A 19,045-nucleotide genomic window follows, 5' to 3' on the forward strand; every position below is an offset into this window, starting at 1 on the left:
AGAGAGGGGGGCCTGCCCCACACGGCCGCAGAACCTGTGACGTGGCTCTGGAGTCCACGGTCCACTCACTGGTGTCAGGGGTCCTGAGTCGCGTTGTAGGTGCAAGCCGGGGACCCGGCCAGCAGCTGGCGGCACAGGGGCACCTTGCGCACACCGCTGCTCTGGCAACACCTACAAGAACAGCCCAGGTGCAGACCGCCAGGCATGGCAAGGCCCCTGCAGCTCAGCCAGGGCCTCGTCCCCACGCTCCAGGGGGCACCAGGGCTGCTGGCGAGCCCCGTGCACCAGGTTCCTCAGCGAAGTGCACCGGCAAAGGGCACTGGGCACGGCCAGTGGCAAGGCAGGCCCATCATCTACCACCCTTACGACTTGTCCACGGCAAGCCGCTGCGCCCACGGCCTGTGGAAGCCCCGAAGCATCTTGTGGTCATGCGACTCAAGATGGAGCACGCGGAGCAGATGGAGGAAGAGGACAAAGACAAAACATCTGAAGACCTCTCAGGACAGAGTCAGCTGGAGGAAAATATCTCTATTCATACCATCTGGCGCAGCCCCAGCCTGCTGAGACTCAGCCAGGAGGTGCCCGGCTCAAACGGCAGCATGGCCCGAGATGCCATAGGAGGGGCAGATGACCACCCTCAGCACGCGTCTCCTGCCCCATCAGCGGACTCAGACGTGGAGCCAGCAGCTTTTTGCCTGGCCGGAGGTCCTGGGGACCAGGGGCACAGTGAGCCTCTCCCCGCATCATCGCCTGAAGATGTACTGTCGTGGGCTCCTGCCTTGCCTGCGGCCATGCTCCAGGCAGCAGATGACAGGGCCAAAGCTGTGGGCACTGCTCAGGGCATCCTGGGTGACCGGCACTTGGCAGCGGGGGCTGAGGGCCAGGGGCCTGCCCCTATTGGCCCCGTAACCCGTGAGACTGCTCTGGAGGACCTGGAGGAAGAGTGGGAAGACGTCCCTGACAGAGACGCTGCAGGAGAGGGAGACGGCGACACCCAGAGCGTGTCTCTTGCCCCATCAGAGGACGCTGACACAGAGGCAGCAGCTTCTGCCCTGGCCAGAGGTCGCGGCCACAAGGGGCACCGAGCACCTATCCCCGCCCAGCGCCTCGCCTACAGCTTTCCTTCCTCCATAGGCATCGCCGCCCTCCCGCGCACCCCAGCTCGCCGGCGAAGGCCCTCTGTCCTCAGGACAGCTTGTCGGGCTCTGCGCAGGGCTTTCTGCTGCAGCTTCTGCACGGCACAGTGAGAGCAGCGGCACCCGGCTGCCAGCGCCTTGCCAGTGCGCTTTGCCTGGCCATGCCCTGCGCCTGACCAGCGCAGCCTGTCCTGTGTCCTTATTAAATGCCTTCCTTGCTCTGTCCGGGGTGAGGGCTCTCTGTCCTGCGTGCACGTGTGTGGGCGGGGGTGTGAGTGCAGCAGCTGGGGTCAGACCACGGGGCGGAGGGTCCCTGTGTCCCTGGGGCAGCGACTGGAGCGAGTGCGGGTGAGTGAGTGAGTGAGTGTGATGGCCAGCGAACACCAAGCCGCACGAGCCGGTGAGCAGGTGAGGCGGCCTGGGAGCAAGGGGGTCAGTGGGTCTCTGACCGCCAGCCCTGGGTGTGAGAGACCCTGGGTGTCTCTCGTGGTGAGAGCACGGAGGGTCAGCTCTGGGACCAGGGGAGTCCCGTGCGGCTCGCAGGGTGTGGGGCGGTCTGTACCAGCAAGTGGACAAGGGCTGCGGCCTTGGGGGCTCCTACGTGCAGGGGCCAGCAACTGGGGAGACTGGGATGCAGGGGCCAGCTACTGGGCAGGCTGAGTGTCCACAGACAGTGAGGCTGTCCATGCATCACCAGATGCTCAGCTCTGGGAGAGTGGTGAGTGCACACACAGGGAGGAGGCTGGGCTGGACGAGGGCTGCAGTCTTTCTCCCCGTGTGACCCTGCTGCGGGGCAGCGCCTCCCAGCCCTCCAGCCCATGCGTCTGCAAGAGAAGACGTGCAGAAAGGCCGCTTGACTGTGGTCCTTTCACCCCTGCATCACAGCGGGAAACCCCCTGCGTCTGGCCCGTCCAGCAAGGAACGGCAGGAAAAAGGAAGGGATGAAGGGAGAAGAAAAGGGGGAGGAAAGGAAATGGGAGAACAGAAGAAAGGGGAGCAGAATAGAGTGGAAGGCAAAATGGGAACAAAGAAGGGAGAAGAAAAGGGAAAGGAGAGGAGAGGAGAGGAGAGGAGAGGAGAGGAGAGGAGAGGAGAGGAGAGGAGAGGAGAGGAGAGGAGAGGAGAGGCGAGGCGATCTGTGATGCGGGTCTGGAGCCTGTGACAGCACAGGGGACGGGTCACAATGTCTGGGGCTGTCACCAGGGGCACCAGTGGGCAGGGCTGCTGCAGTGCAGCCTGGGCCAGCGGTGAGTGTGCACACGGCGGGGAGGCTGGGCTGGATGAGGGCCAGGGCAAAAATGCTGGCCCTGGGGGGGTCTCACCCTGGAGTGAGGGTCCAGTTGCTCAGGAGAGCACCTTGGGCAGGGCACGGTGCTGCCGCTGGGGATGGCTGCCTCCCAGCTCCCTCGCCCCCTCTCTTACCTTTCACCAGGTCCCTGTGGCTCCCGCCCCTGCTCCCCCCACTGCCAACTCCCTCCTGCCCAGCCCCGCTGAGACCCCTTCTCTTCCCTCTCCTGCAGGCCATGGCTGTCGTTGTCTTCCTCACCCTAGCTGCGCTGGGCATTGTCCAGAACACACTGCAGCCGGGTGAAGAGCTGCACGTGGCCACGTACAGGCTCGTGCAGCACCTCGCACAGCAGCTGAGCTGGAAGATGACTCAGCTGCTGCAGGATATAGAGCAGACCCAGGAGCAGAATGGGGTGGCCAGGAAAGTCTTGCTCCTCGCTACCTCCCAGCAACGGTGGTTCTGGGCCTCTGCTCTTGGGGCAGGAGCCCTGCTCCTGCTCCTGTGGCTCTGCTGGAGGACCAGAAAAAGGAGCCATAAGCCAGGAAGTGGCTGCAAGCAGGTCAGCCCTGGAAGTCAAGGCGAGGAGGAGGAGGAGGAGGAGGTAGAAGAAGACGGCGACGATGACGACGACTCTGGTGGCACAGGGGATCTGGGCAGATGTGTGGTCGATCGCATCCAGTGGCCAGTGTCGTACATGGCTGACACGTGCAAGTTGGTGGAGGAGCTGGTAGATGAGCTTCTTAGTGCCTGCCAAAGACTTTCCGGGAATAACTTCAAGCCACGGCTGCAGCCAGCCATTGGGGTGGGCTGTGTCTATGAAGGGTGGAGTGCCTGGGAGGACAATGTCCTCTACCGCCTGCTCGTGCCCCTGCAGCCTCCCCCTGGGCACGCCTTCTGCTTGGAGCCGGGCACCGCAAAGGAGACGCTGACCAGCGACTCCTGCCTCCGTGTGCAGCTGCAGTGCATGTGCCTAAGGGAGCAGCTGGTGGAGGACGTACTGTGCTTCCTCCACCACAGCAAGGATGAGCTGAAAAGTCAAGGCCCCAGCCTTCTCAACACCCTTTGCACCGACTCGTACTTAGACATCGAGAAAACCGCCTGCTGGTTCCAGATGTTGGTGAAAGACGCCTGGAAGCTTGTGCCTCAGTCACGCTGCTGCCAGCTGACAGTGCTGCCTACTACACGCTCCTGCAAGCTCAGGCTAACGAATGGACAGGAAACCTTGTCCATTCAGGTGATTTTTGGGGTGCCGCTAGACGACTCAGACTCCTTCCTGAGCCTTGAGTAGGACACCCCGTGGATTTCTGATTTTCAGTCCTATTTTGTCCTGTGGAGTGCAGTACTGACTGTCTTAAGCCACACTACCCTCCTGGAAAATAAACTGTTGCTATGATAATACGTGTGCTTGACCATCCTGTCTTTTTTAGCTAAGTGACAAGAGACAAAGACCACACTCTTGTAGCCACTGTTTAGACAGATTAATATTTTAAGTAGATTTTCACTTTCACCTTCCCACTGTAGATCACTTGCTCCTTTCACTGATATTCTTTGCGGCAAGGGACTCTACCTCTTCTCTATGTTCTTGCTGGCCTAGGGAGGATATGCCCAGTTAGGGATACCAGTTGTGGTGTCCTTTTGGGACGATGTCCAGGCTTCCTAGGGTCCTCAGCAGCTAGTCTAGCTTCATAACAGCCTGTACACAGCAAGGAGGAACGTCAGAGAGATGTCGCGAAAGCAGAACTCACCTCCCAGCCACTTGCTCTTTGACCATACCTGATGAGCCTTTTTATGGTAATAATGCTAAGGATCTAAATCAAGAAAACAAATTGATAGGGGGTGAAACCTTGTCGTTAACTAGCACATCCATTTATAGCTGAGAATCCTAGGTTTTGCCGCGAGGTTACTAACACATACACAGCTCCATTTCACCTATAAAGGCTTCCTTCCAGGTATCTGTTCAGCATCTCAGTGAGAGGTTCTAGCTTTGAGGATCATCAATAAATGCCAGCAATGAAGAAACAGGAAGAGAAGCTGTAAGACCAAGTCAACAATGCCTTAAAACCAAATACAGTCTGATTTCATGAGGTTTGAACCAGATTTCATTTTTCCCCTTGAAGAAGTGATTTCTCTTCCTTTGCCGCCCCAGTGCATGTTTCCTGCAGCTGTGTGTTTACAGTTGCTGAGACGATGCTGCAGTTATGTCAGAACCAGGACAATTGCATAATCTATCAAACTGAATGTAACCTGTCTCTCAGTGACAGCTGCCCAGTAACAATATTTCCCTCAGAAGCCAGGAGAATAATCCAAACTTTCTTACCAATGGCAGAAAGGAAAAGCATGGCTCAGCTCTCCAGGTTTGGGTCACGAAACTAGGAGGAAAAATTTCAAGCATTTCCCAAAAACAAAAATTCCCTGCTAATACAAGTGCAGAGACTGCAGTCCTGTTGATCCATTCACATTGGGTTTTTTCACTTGTAAAATAACTTGAGTGCTCAATAGAGATTGACCTGCGTGAACTATGTTAAAAAATTTCTGAAGTGCAGTGGAATACAGGAATCCAGACTGCGAAACAATTATTCTTTTAAGCGGGATCTTCAGTGCACTTTATTGGCTTTCAAGCCCCACAACCTTATGACTTCCAAGATTCAATTTCCTCCGGCATGTATTGGTGTTAGAGTGATATATTTGAAAAGGAAGTCCATGTTAAAACTAGTGCTATCTCTGTGCACCTCAGTTTAAGGAAAATATGAGATTATACAGCCACAGTTCAATCCAGTGGATATATAAAGACTATTGGCCTGATTTGAAAAACACTGAATACTTAGCTGTTCCCGCTGCAGCTTCACCTAGTCGTTTGGTTGTGGAGGTAAAACTGGAGGTCACTGATAGCGCCTTAGCATTCCTTAGAAAATAGGTAGATTATTTAATTGCTGCAAATATAAAGTTGTGGCACACGATTTCATAAATTTTGACCCAAATTTGCACATGCAAGCAGTATTTGGTGTACAGGCACACTCAAGTTTCAGTGCCTTAGCGAATCACTGCACAGGGGCTCAGTCGTGGGAGTCATTTATGTGCAAGCTACTAACCCACAGCTATAGGAGTCTGATCTAAGTTTATCCATCTTTTATTGCTGAACTGAGTCAAACTGCCTCCCATTCGCCATGGGCTTTGAGCATGCAGATAACTCTCGGGTCAGCAGGCGGGTGGTAATTCATTAGACAGCTCTACCCTGACTGGGTGTGCAAGCCCGCAGATGTCTTACTGTGTCTCCACTGCAGCTGGGGTGAGGAACGCAGCTCTCATGCAGGCATCCTGGGATGGTTTCTCAGCGCAGGCTGCTCTCGGTGCATGGACCCCCTTTGGCAGCGCAGGCAATTGCTCTCACATTGAGGTGCATTTGTGCGATGAAATCTCATTGTCAGAGACCACAAGCCTTTTATTTTGCAGAAGTATTTCAATGAAGACGTTTGCACTGAAATCAATTGTTTGAGCACTTCATGTTGTCTTGTGTTCCCTCGCCACTGGCAAGGATGAAATTCCGTGTTTGACAGTCATGCGCTCGCATGCATCACCCCTGTCCCTGCGATGGAGACTTAAGCCAGGAATGCTGGGCTCCCTGGGCAGCGCCTTTCCAAGTGAGCATCCCTCTGTGCTGAGTCCAATACGGGCCTCAAGCTGCCCTCAGAGTAACTCAGGCTTTGAAGAGTTAGGCACCTTTTATAGCACAGTAGCCATGACCAGGGCTTCACACTGCTCAGCACTGGCCATTCACACCAAGAAAAGCTGTTCAGAGGAATATTCAGCATAGCCAGATGAGGCAGAAGAACAGGGAAAAAAACAACACCCACCAGTGGCAGAGAAAGGTGAAATGACTTGCCCAAGATCAAGCGGCAGATCAACAGCAGAGCTCAAAACAGAGCTCACATTTTCTGTTAATTCACAGCACAAGTACTCAATCTCTTGATTTCTTCATGTACCTGTGTTCACGAGACAGACTGTAATCTTTAGCAAAATAAGCATACAGGTGGCTAATTAAAAAGCTGATGCCTTTCACCTTACATTTTAGCATTTCTGTACTCTATCGCCTTTATTATTGTGAGGTTAATTTAAAAGATTAAGTAAAAATTCTGAAGAAAAAAGCACAATATTCGAACAAGATCAGAAGATAGTTTTAGAAGAGTGTCTGTTTACTCAACTTTTTGTCTGACCTTCAATGTTCTTAAGATCTTTAGAAACACAGTCTTCTTTTTATATGTCTGTATTAAAGCCACAGAAGATGGCAAGATGTTCCTTGAACCCAGCACACATGCAAGTATTTAATAGCAGACTGCAGATAAACCTGCTCTCCAGACCTGCCTTGCTATTTATTAAAATGTTAGCTTAGTTATAATATCATTCAAAATTTGAAATCAAATCATTACAACTGGGTGATCACCCTAATTAGGAACACCATCTTCAGTGCTGTTACTTGAAGACTACCAGTATTCAAAAAGAAACGTTTTTAACTGAAGTGGACCGTAAAAATGTCCAGGTATGAAGATCTTAGTGGAACTGAGAAATACACATACGTACGTGCATTGCAGACACCAGCATCTGAGGGTTTCTTGGAAGACCCTTGGTTTTCAGGTCAGCTTTCCTCAACACATTGCAGTTGGTACATCTCTTTCTCATCTTAGTTAAACTCTTGTCTGGTCAGATTTACAAACACTGGTGACATCCTTTACAAACAAAACCAGGGGGCTGCCCTGTGCCAGACACGGCCGGTGCCAGCCAGTGCCAGCCGGTGCTAGCTGGCTCCGCAATGGCCCCAGCGCAGCCACAGCGCAGCCTGTCAGCGAGACTGGGGGCGCTTCTGGGTAAATGTCCAGCAAAGGCCACAGGGGGGAGAGAGCAGGGCTGGACTAGAGGACGCCCGAGGTGCCTCCCGAGCCACACCCTGCTGTGGACCTGTGAGTCCCTGTCGCCAGGGGGCTGCTGTCAAACGGGTGTGGGCGTCTCCACGGTGACCGCCAGGCCTTTGTGACCAGGGGCAGCATCATGCCCAGAGGCCATTGTGACGAGGGGTCCGCACGGCAGCCGTGGGGGCTCTTATGCGGCCAGAGCCCTAGGGTGCCCACTCCCAGGAGAGCGGCTCCGTCAGGAGGCAGCATCTCCCCCGGGTGCCTGTGGCAGGCGTCCAACAGAGGACCCCGAAGATGCCCAACAAGCAGGAGGCAAATGCTCGCTCCCAGCCTGACGAGGGGCTGCGGCGCCTGCAGGAGCACCGCCAGGTGAGGGACGGGGCTGGAGGGAGAGGCGGGTGGTGGGACACGGGGACGGCCGGGGGCGAGACGGCCAGCCCTGAGCGCCTCCGGCCCGCACACAGCCATGCCACACCCCAGGGCTTTCTCTGGGGCAGGGCCGGCTCTGGGACGGCCGTGGCCCACGAAGCCCCGCAGCAACGCCCCAGAGGCAGAGAGCAGTGCAGAGCCGAGTTCAGCCTGGCTGGAGTGGCCAGGAGCTGCCTTGAAGCCGGGGCCGGGCTTGCCAGCACCGCAGGGGTCGCTGTGCTGACACAGCCGCCTCCATCCCACACCGCCTCCTTCTCCCCACAGGTGCGTCGCAGGCAGCCACAGGCAGCGCCGCAGCGCAGCCGGACCACAGCCTCGTCCCTCCATGGGGACAGGCTGCCACCACTCCCCTGCCCAGCGAGTTCACAGAGCACTCGCAGCCATTGCACACAGGTAGGGACCTTGAGGGAGACCAGGCTGACTGCCTCCCTGACCCTGGGAGGTGCCGATGGGAAGGCGGGAGGTGCCAGAGGGGACAGGTGCGACCGGCCCCCCAGCAAGCTGAGAGCCTCGTGCTGTGCCCGGCAGGCTGCCCAGCCATGCCGGGGGTGCTCCCGAGCCCCGGTGGCGGGCTGCGCCGGGACCAGCCCTCTCCCCAGCCGGCTCTGGGAGCAGGGCAGCAGCCGCCATTGGGGCCGAGCACTGCCCTCAGAGCTGGCAGGACGGGCCGGCCGCAGGGGGTTTCCTGCTGGGACGCAGGGGTGAAAGGACCACAGTCACGTGGCCTTTCTCCACGTCTTCTCTTGCAGACGCACGGGCTGGAGGGCTGGGAGGCACTGCCCCGCAGCAGGGTCACACGGGGACAAAGAGTGCCCACGCCAGCCTTGCTGCCTCTCCCACGGCTTGAAGAGACGCAGGCAGCTGCACCCCGGTACACACTTGCAGCTCCAACAGCAGGATCTGCAGCTGTCCCCAAGCTGCCCGCTCTTCCAGCAGCAGCAGCCTCCGGATCTTCTCGGAGAGGCAGAGCACATGCCGTGGGCCCCGCGGCCAGCAGCCACCGAGAGCTTGTCCCACCTGCTCGGGGCATCCTCGGTGATCGGGGCATGGCCGCGAGGGCTGAGAGAGGGGGGCCTGCCCCACACGGCCGCAGAACCTGTGACGTGGCTCTGGAGTCCACGGTCCACTCACTGGTGTCAGGGGTCCTGAGTCGCGTTGTAGGTGCAAGCCGGGGACCCGGCCAGCAGCTGGCGGCACAGGGGCACCTTGCGCACACCGCTGCTCTGGCAACACCTACAAGAACAGCCCAGGTGCAGACCGCCAGGCATGGCAAGGCCCCTGCAGCTCAGCCAGGGCCTCGTCCCCACGCTCCAGGGGGCACCAGGGCTGCTGGCGAGCCCCGTGCACCAGGTTCCTCAGCGAAGTGCACCGGCAAAGGGCACTGGGCACGGCCAGTGGCAAGGCAGGCCCATCATCTACCACCCTTACGACTTGTCCACGGCAAGCCGCTGCGCCCACGGCCTGTGGAAGCCCCGAAGCATCTTGTGGTCATGCGACTCAAGATGGAGCACGCGGAGCAGATGGAGGAAGAGGACAAAGACAAAACATCTGAAGACCTCTCAGGACAGAGTCAGCTGGAGGAAAATATCTCTATTCATACCATCTGGCGCAGCCCCAGCCTGCTGAGACTCAGCCAGGAGGTGCCCGGCTCAAACGGCAGCATGGCCCGAGATGCCATAGGAGGGGCAGATGACCACCCTCAGCACGCGTCTCCTGCCCCATCAGCGGACTCAGACGTGGAGCCAGCAGCTTTTTGCCTGGCCGGAGGTCCTGGGGACCAGGGGCACAGTGAGCCTCTCCCCGCATCATCGCCTGAAGATGTACTGTCGTGGGCTCCTGCCTTGCCTGCGGCCATGCTCCAGGCAGCAGATGACAGGGCCAAAGCTGTGGGCACTGCTCAGGGCATCCTGGGTGACCGGCACTTGGCAGCGGGGGCTGAGGGCCAGGGCCTGCCCCTATTGGCCCCGTAACCCGTGAGACTGCTCTGGAGGACCTGGAGGAAGAGTGGGAAGACGTCCCTGACAGAGACGCTGCAGGAGAGGGAGACGGCGACACCCAGAGCGTGTCTCTTGCCCCATCAGAGGACGCTGACACAGAGGCAGCAGCTTCTGCCCTGGCCAGAGGTCGCGGCCACAAGGGGCACCGAGCACCTATCCCCGCCCAGCGCCTCGCCTACAGCTTTCCTTCCTCCATAGGCATCGCCGCCCTCCCGCGCACCCCAGCTCGCCGGCGAAGGCCCTCTGTCCTCAGGACAGCTTGTCGGGCTCTGCGCAGGGCTTTCTGCTGCAGCTTCTGCACGGCACAGTGAGAGCAGCGGCACCCGGCTGCCAGCGCCTTGCCAGTGCGCTTTGCCTGGCCATGCCCTGCGCCTGACCAGCGCAGCCTGTCCTGTGTCCTTATTAAATGCCTTCCTTGCTCTGTCCGGGGTGAGGGCTCTCTGTCCTGCGTGCACGTGTGTGGGCGGGGGTGTGAGTGCAGCAGCTGGGGTCAGACCACGGGGCGGAGGGTCCCTGTGTCCCTGGGGCAGCGACTGGAGCGAGTGCGGGTGAGTGAGTGAGTGAGTGTGATGGCCAGCGAACACCAAGCCGCACGAGCCGGTGAGCAGGTGAGGCGGCCTGGGAGCAAGGGGGTCAGTGGGTCTCTGACCGCCAGCCCTGGGTGTGAGAGACCCTGGGTGTCTCTCGTGGTGAGAGCACGGAGGGTCAGCTCTGGGACCAGGGGAGTCCCGTGCGGCTCGCAGGGTGTGGGGCGGTCTGTACCAGCAAGTGGACAAGGGCTGCGGCCTTGGGGGCTCCTACGTGCAGGGGCCAGCAACTGGGGAGACTGGGATGCAGGGGCCAGCTACTGGGCAGGCTGAGTGTCCACGGACAGTGAGGCTGTCCATGCATCACCAGATGCTCAGCTCTGGGAGAGTGGTGAGTGCACACACAGGGAGGAGGCTGGGCTGGACGAGGGCTGCAGTCTTTCTCCCCGTGTGACCCTGCTGCGGGGCAGCGCCTCCCAGCCCTCCAGCCCATGCGTCTGCAAGAGAAGACGTGCAGAAAGGCCGCTTGACTGTGGTCCTTTCACCCCTGCATCACAGCGGGAAACCCCCTGCGTCTGGCCCGTCCAGCAAGGAACGGCAGGAAAAAGGAAGGGATGAAGGGAGAAGAAAAGGGGAGGAAAGGAAATGGGAGAACAGAAGAAAGGGGAGCAGAATAGAGTGGAAGGCAAAATGGGAACAAAGAAGGGAGAAGAAAAGGGAAAGGAGAGGAGAGGAGAGGAGAGGAGAGGAGAGGAGAGGAGAGGAGAGGAGAGGAGAGGAGAGGAGAGGAGAGGAGAGGCGATCTGTGATGCGGGTCTGGAGCCTGTGACAGCACAGGGGACGGGTCACAATGTCTGGGGCTGTCACCAGGGGCACCAGTGGGCAGGGCTGCTGCAGTGCAGCCTGGGCCAGCGGTGAGTGTGCACACGGCGGGGAGGCTGGGCTGGATGAGGGCCAGGGCAAAAATGCTGGCCCCTGGGGGGTCTCACCCTGGAGTGAGGGTCCAGTTGCTCAGGAGAGCACCTTGGGCAGGGCACGGTGCTGCCGCTGGGGATGGCTGCCTCCCAGCTCCCTCGCCCCCTCTCTTACCTTTCACCAGGTCCCTGTGGCTCCCGCCCCTGCTCCCCCCACTGCCAACTCCCTCCTGCCCAGCCCCGCTGAGACCCCTTCTCTTCCCTCTCCTGCAGGCCATGGCTGTCGTTGTCTTCCTCACCCTAGCTGCGCTGGGCATTGTCCAGAACACACTGCAGCCGGGTGAAGAGCTGCACGTGGCCACGTACAGGCTCGTGCAGCACCTCGCACAGCAGCTGAGCTGGAAGATGGCTCAGCTGCTGCAGGATATAGAGCAGACCCAGGAGCAGAATGGGGTGGCCAGGAAAGTCTTGCTCCTCGCTACCTCCCAGCAACGGTGGTTCTGGGCCTCTGCTCTTGGGGCAGGAGCCCTGCTCCTGCTCCTGTGGCTCTGCTGGAGGACCAGAAAAAGGAGCCATAAGCCAGGAAGTGGCTGCAAGCAGGTCAGCCCTGGAAGTCAAGGCGAGGAGGAGGAGGAGGAGGAGGTAGAAGAAGACGGCGACGATGACGACGACTCTGGTGGCACAGGGGATCTGGGCAGATGTGTGGTCGATCGCATCCAGTGGCCAGTGTCGTACATGGCTGACACGTGCAAGTTGGTGGAGGAGCTGGTAGATGAGCTTCTTAGTGCCTGCCAAAGACTTTCCGGGAATAACTTCAAGCCACGGCTGCAGCCAGCCATTGGGGTGGGCTGTGTCTATGAAGGGTGGAGTGCCTGGGAGGACAATGTCCTCTACCGCCTGCTCGTGCCCTGCAGCCTCCCCCTGGGCACGCCTTCTGCTTGGAGCCGGGCACCGCAAAGGAGACGCTGACCAGCGACTCCTGCCTCCGTGTGCAGCTGCAGTGCATGTGCCTAAGGGAGCAGCTGGTGGAGGACGTACTGTGCTTCCTCCACCACAGCAAGGATGAGCTGAAAAGTCAAGGCCCCAGCCTTCTCAACACCCTTTGCACCGACTCGTACTTAGACATCGAGAAAACCGCCTGCTGGTTCCAGATGTTGGTGAAAGACGCCTGGAAGCTTGTGCCTCAGTCACGCTGCTGCCAGCTGACAGTGCTGCCTACTACACGCTCCTGCAAGCTCAGGCTAACGAATGGACAGGAAACCTTGTCCATTCAGGTGATTTTTGGGGTGCCGCTAGACGACTCAGACTCCTTCCTGAGCCTTGAGTAGGACACCCCGTGGATTTCTGATTTTCAGTCCTATTTTGTCCTGTGGAGTGCAGTACTGACTGTCTTAAGCCACACTACCCTCCTGGAAAATAAACTGTTGCTATGATAATACGTGTGCTTGACCATCCTGTCTTTTTTAGCTAAGTGACAAGAGACAAAGACCACACTCTTGTAGCCACTGTTTAGACAGATTAATATTTTAAGTAGATTTTCACTTTCACCTTCCCACTGTAGGTCACTTGCTCCTTTCACTGATATTCTTTGCGGCAAGGGACTCTACCTCTTCTCTATGTTCTTGCTGGCCTAGGGAGGATATGCCCAGTTAGGGATACCAGTTGTGGTGTCCTTTTGGGACGATGTCCAGGCTTCCTAGGGTCCTCAGCAGCTAGTCTAGCTTCATAACAGCCTGTACACAGCAAGGAGGAACGTCAGAGAGATGTCGCGAAAGCAGAACTCACCTCCCAGCCACTTGCTCTTTGACCATACCTGATGAGCCTTTTTTATGGTAATAATGCTAAGGATCTAAATCAAGAAAACAAATTGACCCAAATTTGCACATGCAAGCAGTATTTGGTGTACAGGCTCACCGACTGGGGACGGCGGAGGGGGTTTCCCGGCTCCGGACGCTTAGATCGATCAATGCAGTCTCCCGGGGGGGCGGATGGGATTATTGTTTCAGGTTCCCGGGATGGGAGGACAAAATCCTTGGGGTTCGAGGGAGATGGGGTTTCCTTTATTTTGTCCCAGCTTTTCACCAAACTTTCCAGATTGGGGGTGGGTAACCCATCCATCACCTCCCTGGGAATCCCCTTTGAGATGTCTTCTGTCCATAACGCATATCTTTTACTATCAGGGGGCCGTGTCGGCCTCGGGGGTGCAGCTTTTATTCCCCCATTGCCTTCCAGCCTCCTAAGGTCCGCCTTGGATTTTGTCTCTCCATGGCCAGTAAATCCCATCCGTCTCCCATAATTAATCAATTCTTGTGCCACCTCTCCCCATGTCGTCTCCGGGGGGCCTCCCCTCCTCTGGGGTCGGGGCGCCCTCAACCGATCTTGTAGTTGCACCGCATATAATTTCAAAGCATCAGGTAATCCTCTTGTAAGGGGATGCAACCTGTCGGGGCTGCCACATATTGCATGGGAGATGGCTGTTGCGGAACCAGTAACCGGTCATGCATCAACTGGAGACACGCAGTTTTCTGTACGCTCTCTAAAATGTGCCCCGCCGTAGGCGTTTCAATCGAGAAGGGGTCTCCCCTTTCCATGGGATCCAATCCACCCGCCCAGTATGCCACTCTTTGGGTCAGGGACCAGGGTCCTCTATTGTCATTTGTGGTTAGAAAAACTCCCGGACCCCAATATCCTCTCGCCTCGTCCTCACTCAGCAAAATACGGTCACCCCCGGTAAGAGACACTCTCCACACATACTCAGTTTCAGTTTCTCAGGGGCCCCGGGAATATTTCTCCTGAATTTCACCCAAATCAGTGGGAGAATAGGGAATGATACGAGTGGTAACTTGTTGGGGCCCTCCTTGACCACCATCCACAGTCTCAGTTTTAATCAAAGGTCGCATTACAGCTCCCTCCCCGAGGGAAAATCTTTCTCTTATAGGGTCTAGGTCTTTAAGAGGGTATAACGATTTTGGATTTTTCCCCTCGTCAGAATCGGCGTCCGAATTTTCTACAACAATTGGGGAGCGGATTTCATCTAATTGTTCCCCGCAATATTCGCTTTGGTAAAAGCCTAGTCCCAGTGATCGCTTTAGCACCAATAAGGGGATCCTGCCCACTACGCCAAATTTGTTACGACCCGGACCGGACAGACCAGAGGGTCGTAGAGGTTCTGGGATCCCCCGGGCTAAATTAAGGTGAAACGACACCAAACAATCACTTTGAACGCTTTATTCGAACAATCCAAACTGCGGAAGGCATAACGGTGGGCAGCGTGGGTTGCAGCAAAACGTTCACAAGAGGAGAGAAAAGAGAGGAATAAGGAAAAAAAGGAAGAAAGAGGGGGAAAAGAAAAGAGAGAGTCACCACCCTTGGATCCCGCAATGTCGGTGACGAGCGTGGCAATCCTACGGTGATGGGCGTGCGCCGTGGCTCTTTGCAGTTGTGTCTTTTATAGTCTAAACCTCTGTCCACAGTCACGCCTCTTGAAGACTTATATGGGTTCATTCTAGACAGTTCTCAACATATATGGTAGTGTTCCAGAGGGTTCTTCACCTACTGAGCATGTGCGGCTTAATGGGGTGGTGGTCTTAGGGACTTTCTAAGGAGCTACAAGCCCCCTCCTCAAATAAGCTTGGTGTGGCCTCTGGCCATATGTGGTGGGTTACCAGGCTGGTTCTGCCAGAACACAGGACTGCATACCCTCCGGCACACCCCCTGTGTCCATGCCAGCCAACTTCTTGCTAATGGCCCTCTTTGTTATGCAGACGTACCTTGGTTGCTACAATGTTTGAGACATTGACAGACATCAACTCTTTCAGTCCCTCACACAGGCACACTCAAGTTTCAGTGGCTTAGCAAATCACTGCACAGGGGCTCAGTCGTGGGAGTCATTTATGTGCAAGCTACTAACCCACAGCTATAGGAGTCTGATCTAAGTTTATCCATCTTTTATTGCTGAACTGAGTCAAACTGCCTCCCATTCGCCATGGGCTTTGAGCATGCAGATAACTCTCGGGTCAGCAGGCGGGTGGTAATTCATTAGACAGCTCTACCCTGACTGGGTGTGCAAGCCCGCAGATGTCTTACTGTGTCTCCACTGCAGCTGGGGTGAGGAACGCAGCTCTCATGCAGGCATCCTGGGATGGTTTCTCAGCGCAGGCTGCTCTCGGTGCATGGACCCCCTTTGGCAGCGCAGGCAATTGCTCTCACATTGAGGTGCATTTGTGCGATGAAATCTCATTGTCAGAGACCACAAGCCTTTTATTTTGCAGAAGTATTTCATGAAGACGTTTGCACTGAAATCAATTGTTTGAGCACTTCATGTTGTCTTGTGTTCCCTCGCCACTGGCAAGGATGAAATTCCGTGTTTGACAGTCATGCGCTCGCATGCATCACCCTGTCCCTGCGATGGAGACTTAAGCCAGGAATGCTGGGCTCCCTGGGCAGCGCCTTTCCAAGTGAGCATCCCTCTGTGCTGAGTCCAATACCGGCCTCAAGCTGCCCTCAGAGTAACTCAGGCTTTGAAGAGTTAGGCACCTTTCATAGCACAGTAGCCATGACCAGGGCTTCACACTGCTCAGCACTGGCCATTCACACCAAGAAAAGCTGTTCAGAGGAATATTCAGCATAGCCAGATGAGGCAGAAGAACAGGGAAAAAAACAACACCCACCAGTGGCAGAGAAAGGTGAAATGACTTGCCCAAGATCAAGCGGCAGATCAACAGCAGAGCTCAAAACAGAGCTCACATTTTCTGTTAATTCACAGCACAAGTACTCAATCTCTTGGTTTCTTCATGTACCTGTGTTCACGAGACAGACTGTAATCTTTAGCAAAATAAGCATACAGGTGGCTAATTAAAAAGCTGATGCCTTTCACCTTACATTTTAGCATTTCTATACTCTATCGTCTTTATTATTGTGAGGTTAATTTAAAAGATTAAGTAAAAATTCTGAAGAAAAAAGCACAATATTCGAACAAGATCAGAAGATAGTTTTAGAAGAGTGTCTGTTTACTCAACTTTTTGTCTGACCTTCAATGTTCTTAAGATCTTTAGAAACACAGTCTTCTTTTTATATGTCTGTATTAAAGCCACAGAAGATGGCAAGATGTTCCTTGAACCCAGCACACATGCAAGTATTTAATAGCAGACTGCAGATAAACCTGCTCTCCAGACCTGCCTTGCTATTTATTAAAATGTTAGCTTAGTTATAATATCATTCAAAATTTGAAATCAAATCATTACAACTGGGTGATCACCCTAATTAGGAACACCATCTTCAGTGCTGTTACTTGAAGACTACCAGTATTCAAAAAGAAACGTTTTTAACTGAAGCGGACCGTAAAAATGTCCAGGTATGAAGATCTTAGTGGAACTGAGAAATACACATACGTACGTGCATTGCAGACACCAGCATCTGAGGGTTTCTTGGAAGACCCTTGGTTTTCAGGTCAGCTTTCCTCAACACATTGCAGTTGGTACATCTCTTTCTCATCTTAGTTAAACTCTTGTCTAGTTGGATTTACAAACACTGGTGACATCCTTTACAAACAAAACCAGGGGGCTGCCCTGTGCCGGACACGGCCGGTGCCAGCCAGTGCCAGCCGGTGCTAGCTGGCTCCGCAATGGCCCCAGCGCAGCCACAGCGCAGCCTGTCAGCGAGACTGGGGGCGCTTCTGGGTAAATGTCCAGCAAAGGCCACAGGGGGGAGAGAGCAGGGCTGGACTAGAGGACGCCCGAGGTGCCTCCCGAGCCACACCCTGCTGTGGACCTGTGAGTCCCTGTCGCCAGGGGGCTGCTGTCAAACGGGTGTGGGCGTCTCCACGGTGACCGCCAGGCCTTTGTGACCAGGGGCAGCATCATGCCCAGAGGCCATTGTGACGAGGGGTCCGCACGGCAGCCGTGGGGGCTCTTATGCGGCCAGAGCCCTAGGGTGCCCACTCCCAGGAGAGCGGCTCCGTCAGGAGGCAGCATCTCCCCCGGGTGCCCGTGGCAGGCGTCCAACAGAGGACCCCGAAGATGCCCAACAAGCAGGAGGCAAATGCTCGCTCCCAGCCTGACGAGGGGCTGCGGCGCCTGCAGGAGCACCGCCAGGTGAGGGACGGGGCTGGAGGGAGAGGCGGGTGGTGGGACACGGGGACGGCCGGGGGCGAGACGGCCAGCCCTGAGCGCCTCCGGCCCGCACACAGCCATGCCACACCCCAGGGCTTTCTCTGGGGCAGGGCCGGCTCTGGGACGGCCGTGGCCCACGAAGCCCCGCAGCAACGCCCAGAGGCAGAGAGCAGTGCAGAGCCGAGTTCAGCCTGGCTGGAGTGGCCAGGAGCTGCCTTGAAGCCGGGGCCGGGCTTGCCAGCACCGCAGGGGTCGCTGTGCTGACACAGCCGCCTCCATCCCACACCGCCTCCTTCTCCCCACAGGTGCGTCGCAGGCAGCCACAGGCAGCGCCGCAGCGCAGCCGGACCACAGCCTCGTCCCTCCATGGGGACAGGCTGCCACCACTCCCCTGCCCAGCGAGTTCACAGAGCACTCGCAGCCATTGCACACAGGTAGGGACCTTGAGGGAGACCAGGCTGACTGCCTCCCTGACCCTGGGAGGTGCCGATGGGAAGGCGGGAGGTGCCGCCAGAGGGGACAGGTGCGACCGGCCCCCCAGCAAGCTGAGAGCCTCGTGCTGTGCCCGGCAGGCTGCCCGGCCATGCCGGGGGTGCTCCCGAGCCCCGGTGGCGGGCTGCGCCGGGACCAGCCCTCTCCCCAGCCGGCTCTGGGAGCAGGGCAGCAGCCGCCATTGGGGCCGAGCACTGCCCTCAGAGCTGGCAGGACGGGCCGGCCGCAGGGGGTTTCCTGCTGGGACGCAGGGGTGAAAGGACCACAGTCACGTGGCCTTTCTCCACGTCTTCTCTTGCAGACGCACGGGCTGGAGGGCTGGGAGGCACTGCCCCGCAGCAGGGTCACACGGGGACAAAGAGTGCCCACGCCAGCCTTGCTGCCTCTCCCACGGCTTGAAGAGACGCAGGCAGCTGCACCCCGGTACACACTTGCAGCTCCAACAGCAGGATCTGCAGCTGTCCCCAAGCTGCCCGCTCTGCCAGCAGCAGCAGCCTCCGGATCTTCTCGGAGAGGCAGAGCACATGCCGTGGGCCCCGCGGCCAGCAGCCACCGAGAGCTTGTCCCACCTGCTCGGGGCATCCTCGGTGATCGGGGCATGGCCGCGAGGGCTGAGAGAGGGGGGCCTGCCCCACACGGCCGCAGAACCTGTGACGTGGCTCTGGAGTCCACGGTCCACTCACTGGTGTCAGGGGTCCTGAGTCGCGTTGTAGGTGCAAGCCGGGGACCCGGCCAGCAGCTGGCGGCACAGGGGCACCTTGCGCACACCGCTGCTCTGGCAACACCTACAAGAACAGCCCAGGTGCAGACCGCCAGGCATGGCAAGGCCCCTGCAGCTCAGCCAGGGCCTCGTCCCCACGCTCCAGGGGGCACCAGGGCTGCTGGCGAGCCCCGTGCACCAGGTTCCTCAGCGAAGTGCACCGGCAAAGGGCACTGGGCACGGCCAGTGGCAAGGCAGGCCCATCATCTACCACCCTTACGACTTGTCCACGGCAAGCCGCTGCGCCCACGGCCTGTGGAAGCCCCGAAGCATCTTGTGGTCATGCGACTCAAGATGGAGCACGCGGAGCAGATGGAGGAAGAGGACAAAGACAAAACATCTGAAGACCTCTCAGGACAGAGTCAGCTGGAGGAAAATATCTCTATTCATACCATCTGGCGCAGCCCCAGCCTGCTGAGACTCAGCCAGGAGGTGCCCGGCTCAAACGGCAGCATGGCCCGAGATGCCATAGGAGGGGCAGATGACCA

General features: G+C 57.1%; 2 protein-coding genes across 2 annotated transcripts; both read left to right on the plus strand.

Annotated features, from left to right (window-relative positions):
• The first annotated feature begins 2,659 nt into the window (after positions 1-2,659).
• Positions 2,660-3,712, plus strand: LOC127021832 (inositol 1,4,5-trisphosphate receptor-interacting protein-like 1). The gene has a single exon (XM_050905100.1). The coding sequence runs from the start codon at positions 2,660-2,662 to the stop codon at positions 3,710-3,712; it is 1,053 nt and encodes a 350-aa protein (XP_050761057.1).
• Positions 3,713-11,471: 7,759 nt separating this feature from the next.
• LOC127021829 (inositol 1,4,5-trisphosphate receptor-interacting protein-like 1) lies at positions 11,472-12,523 on the plus strand. Its single transcript, XM_050905098.1, is given in 2 exon segments — positions 11,472-12,102; positions 12,105-12,523. Coding segments are annotated over 2 exon segments (1,050 nt in total).
• Positions 12,524-19,045: the final 6,522 nt, after the last annotated feature.

This window comes from Gymnogyps californianus, chromosome 14 (genome assembly GCF_018139145.2).
Source record: "Gymnogyps californianus isolate 813 chromosome 14, ASM1813914v2, whole genome shotgun sequence".
Classification (NCBI taxonomy): domain Eukaryota; kingdom Metazoa; phylum Chordata; class Aves; order Accipitriformes; family Cathartidae; genus Gymnogyps; species Gymnogyps californianus.

Bases quoted from the DNA above. Each gene is read 5' to 3' on its own strand.
- LOC127021832 (XM_050905100.1), top strand. From the start codon at position 2,660: ATGGCTGTCGTTGTCTTCCTCACCCTAGCTGCGCTGGGCATTGTCCAG.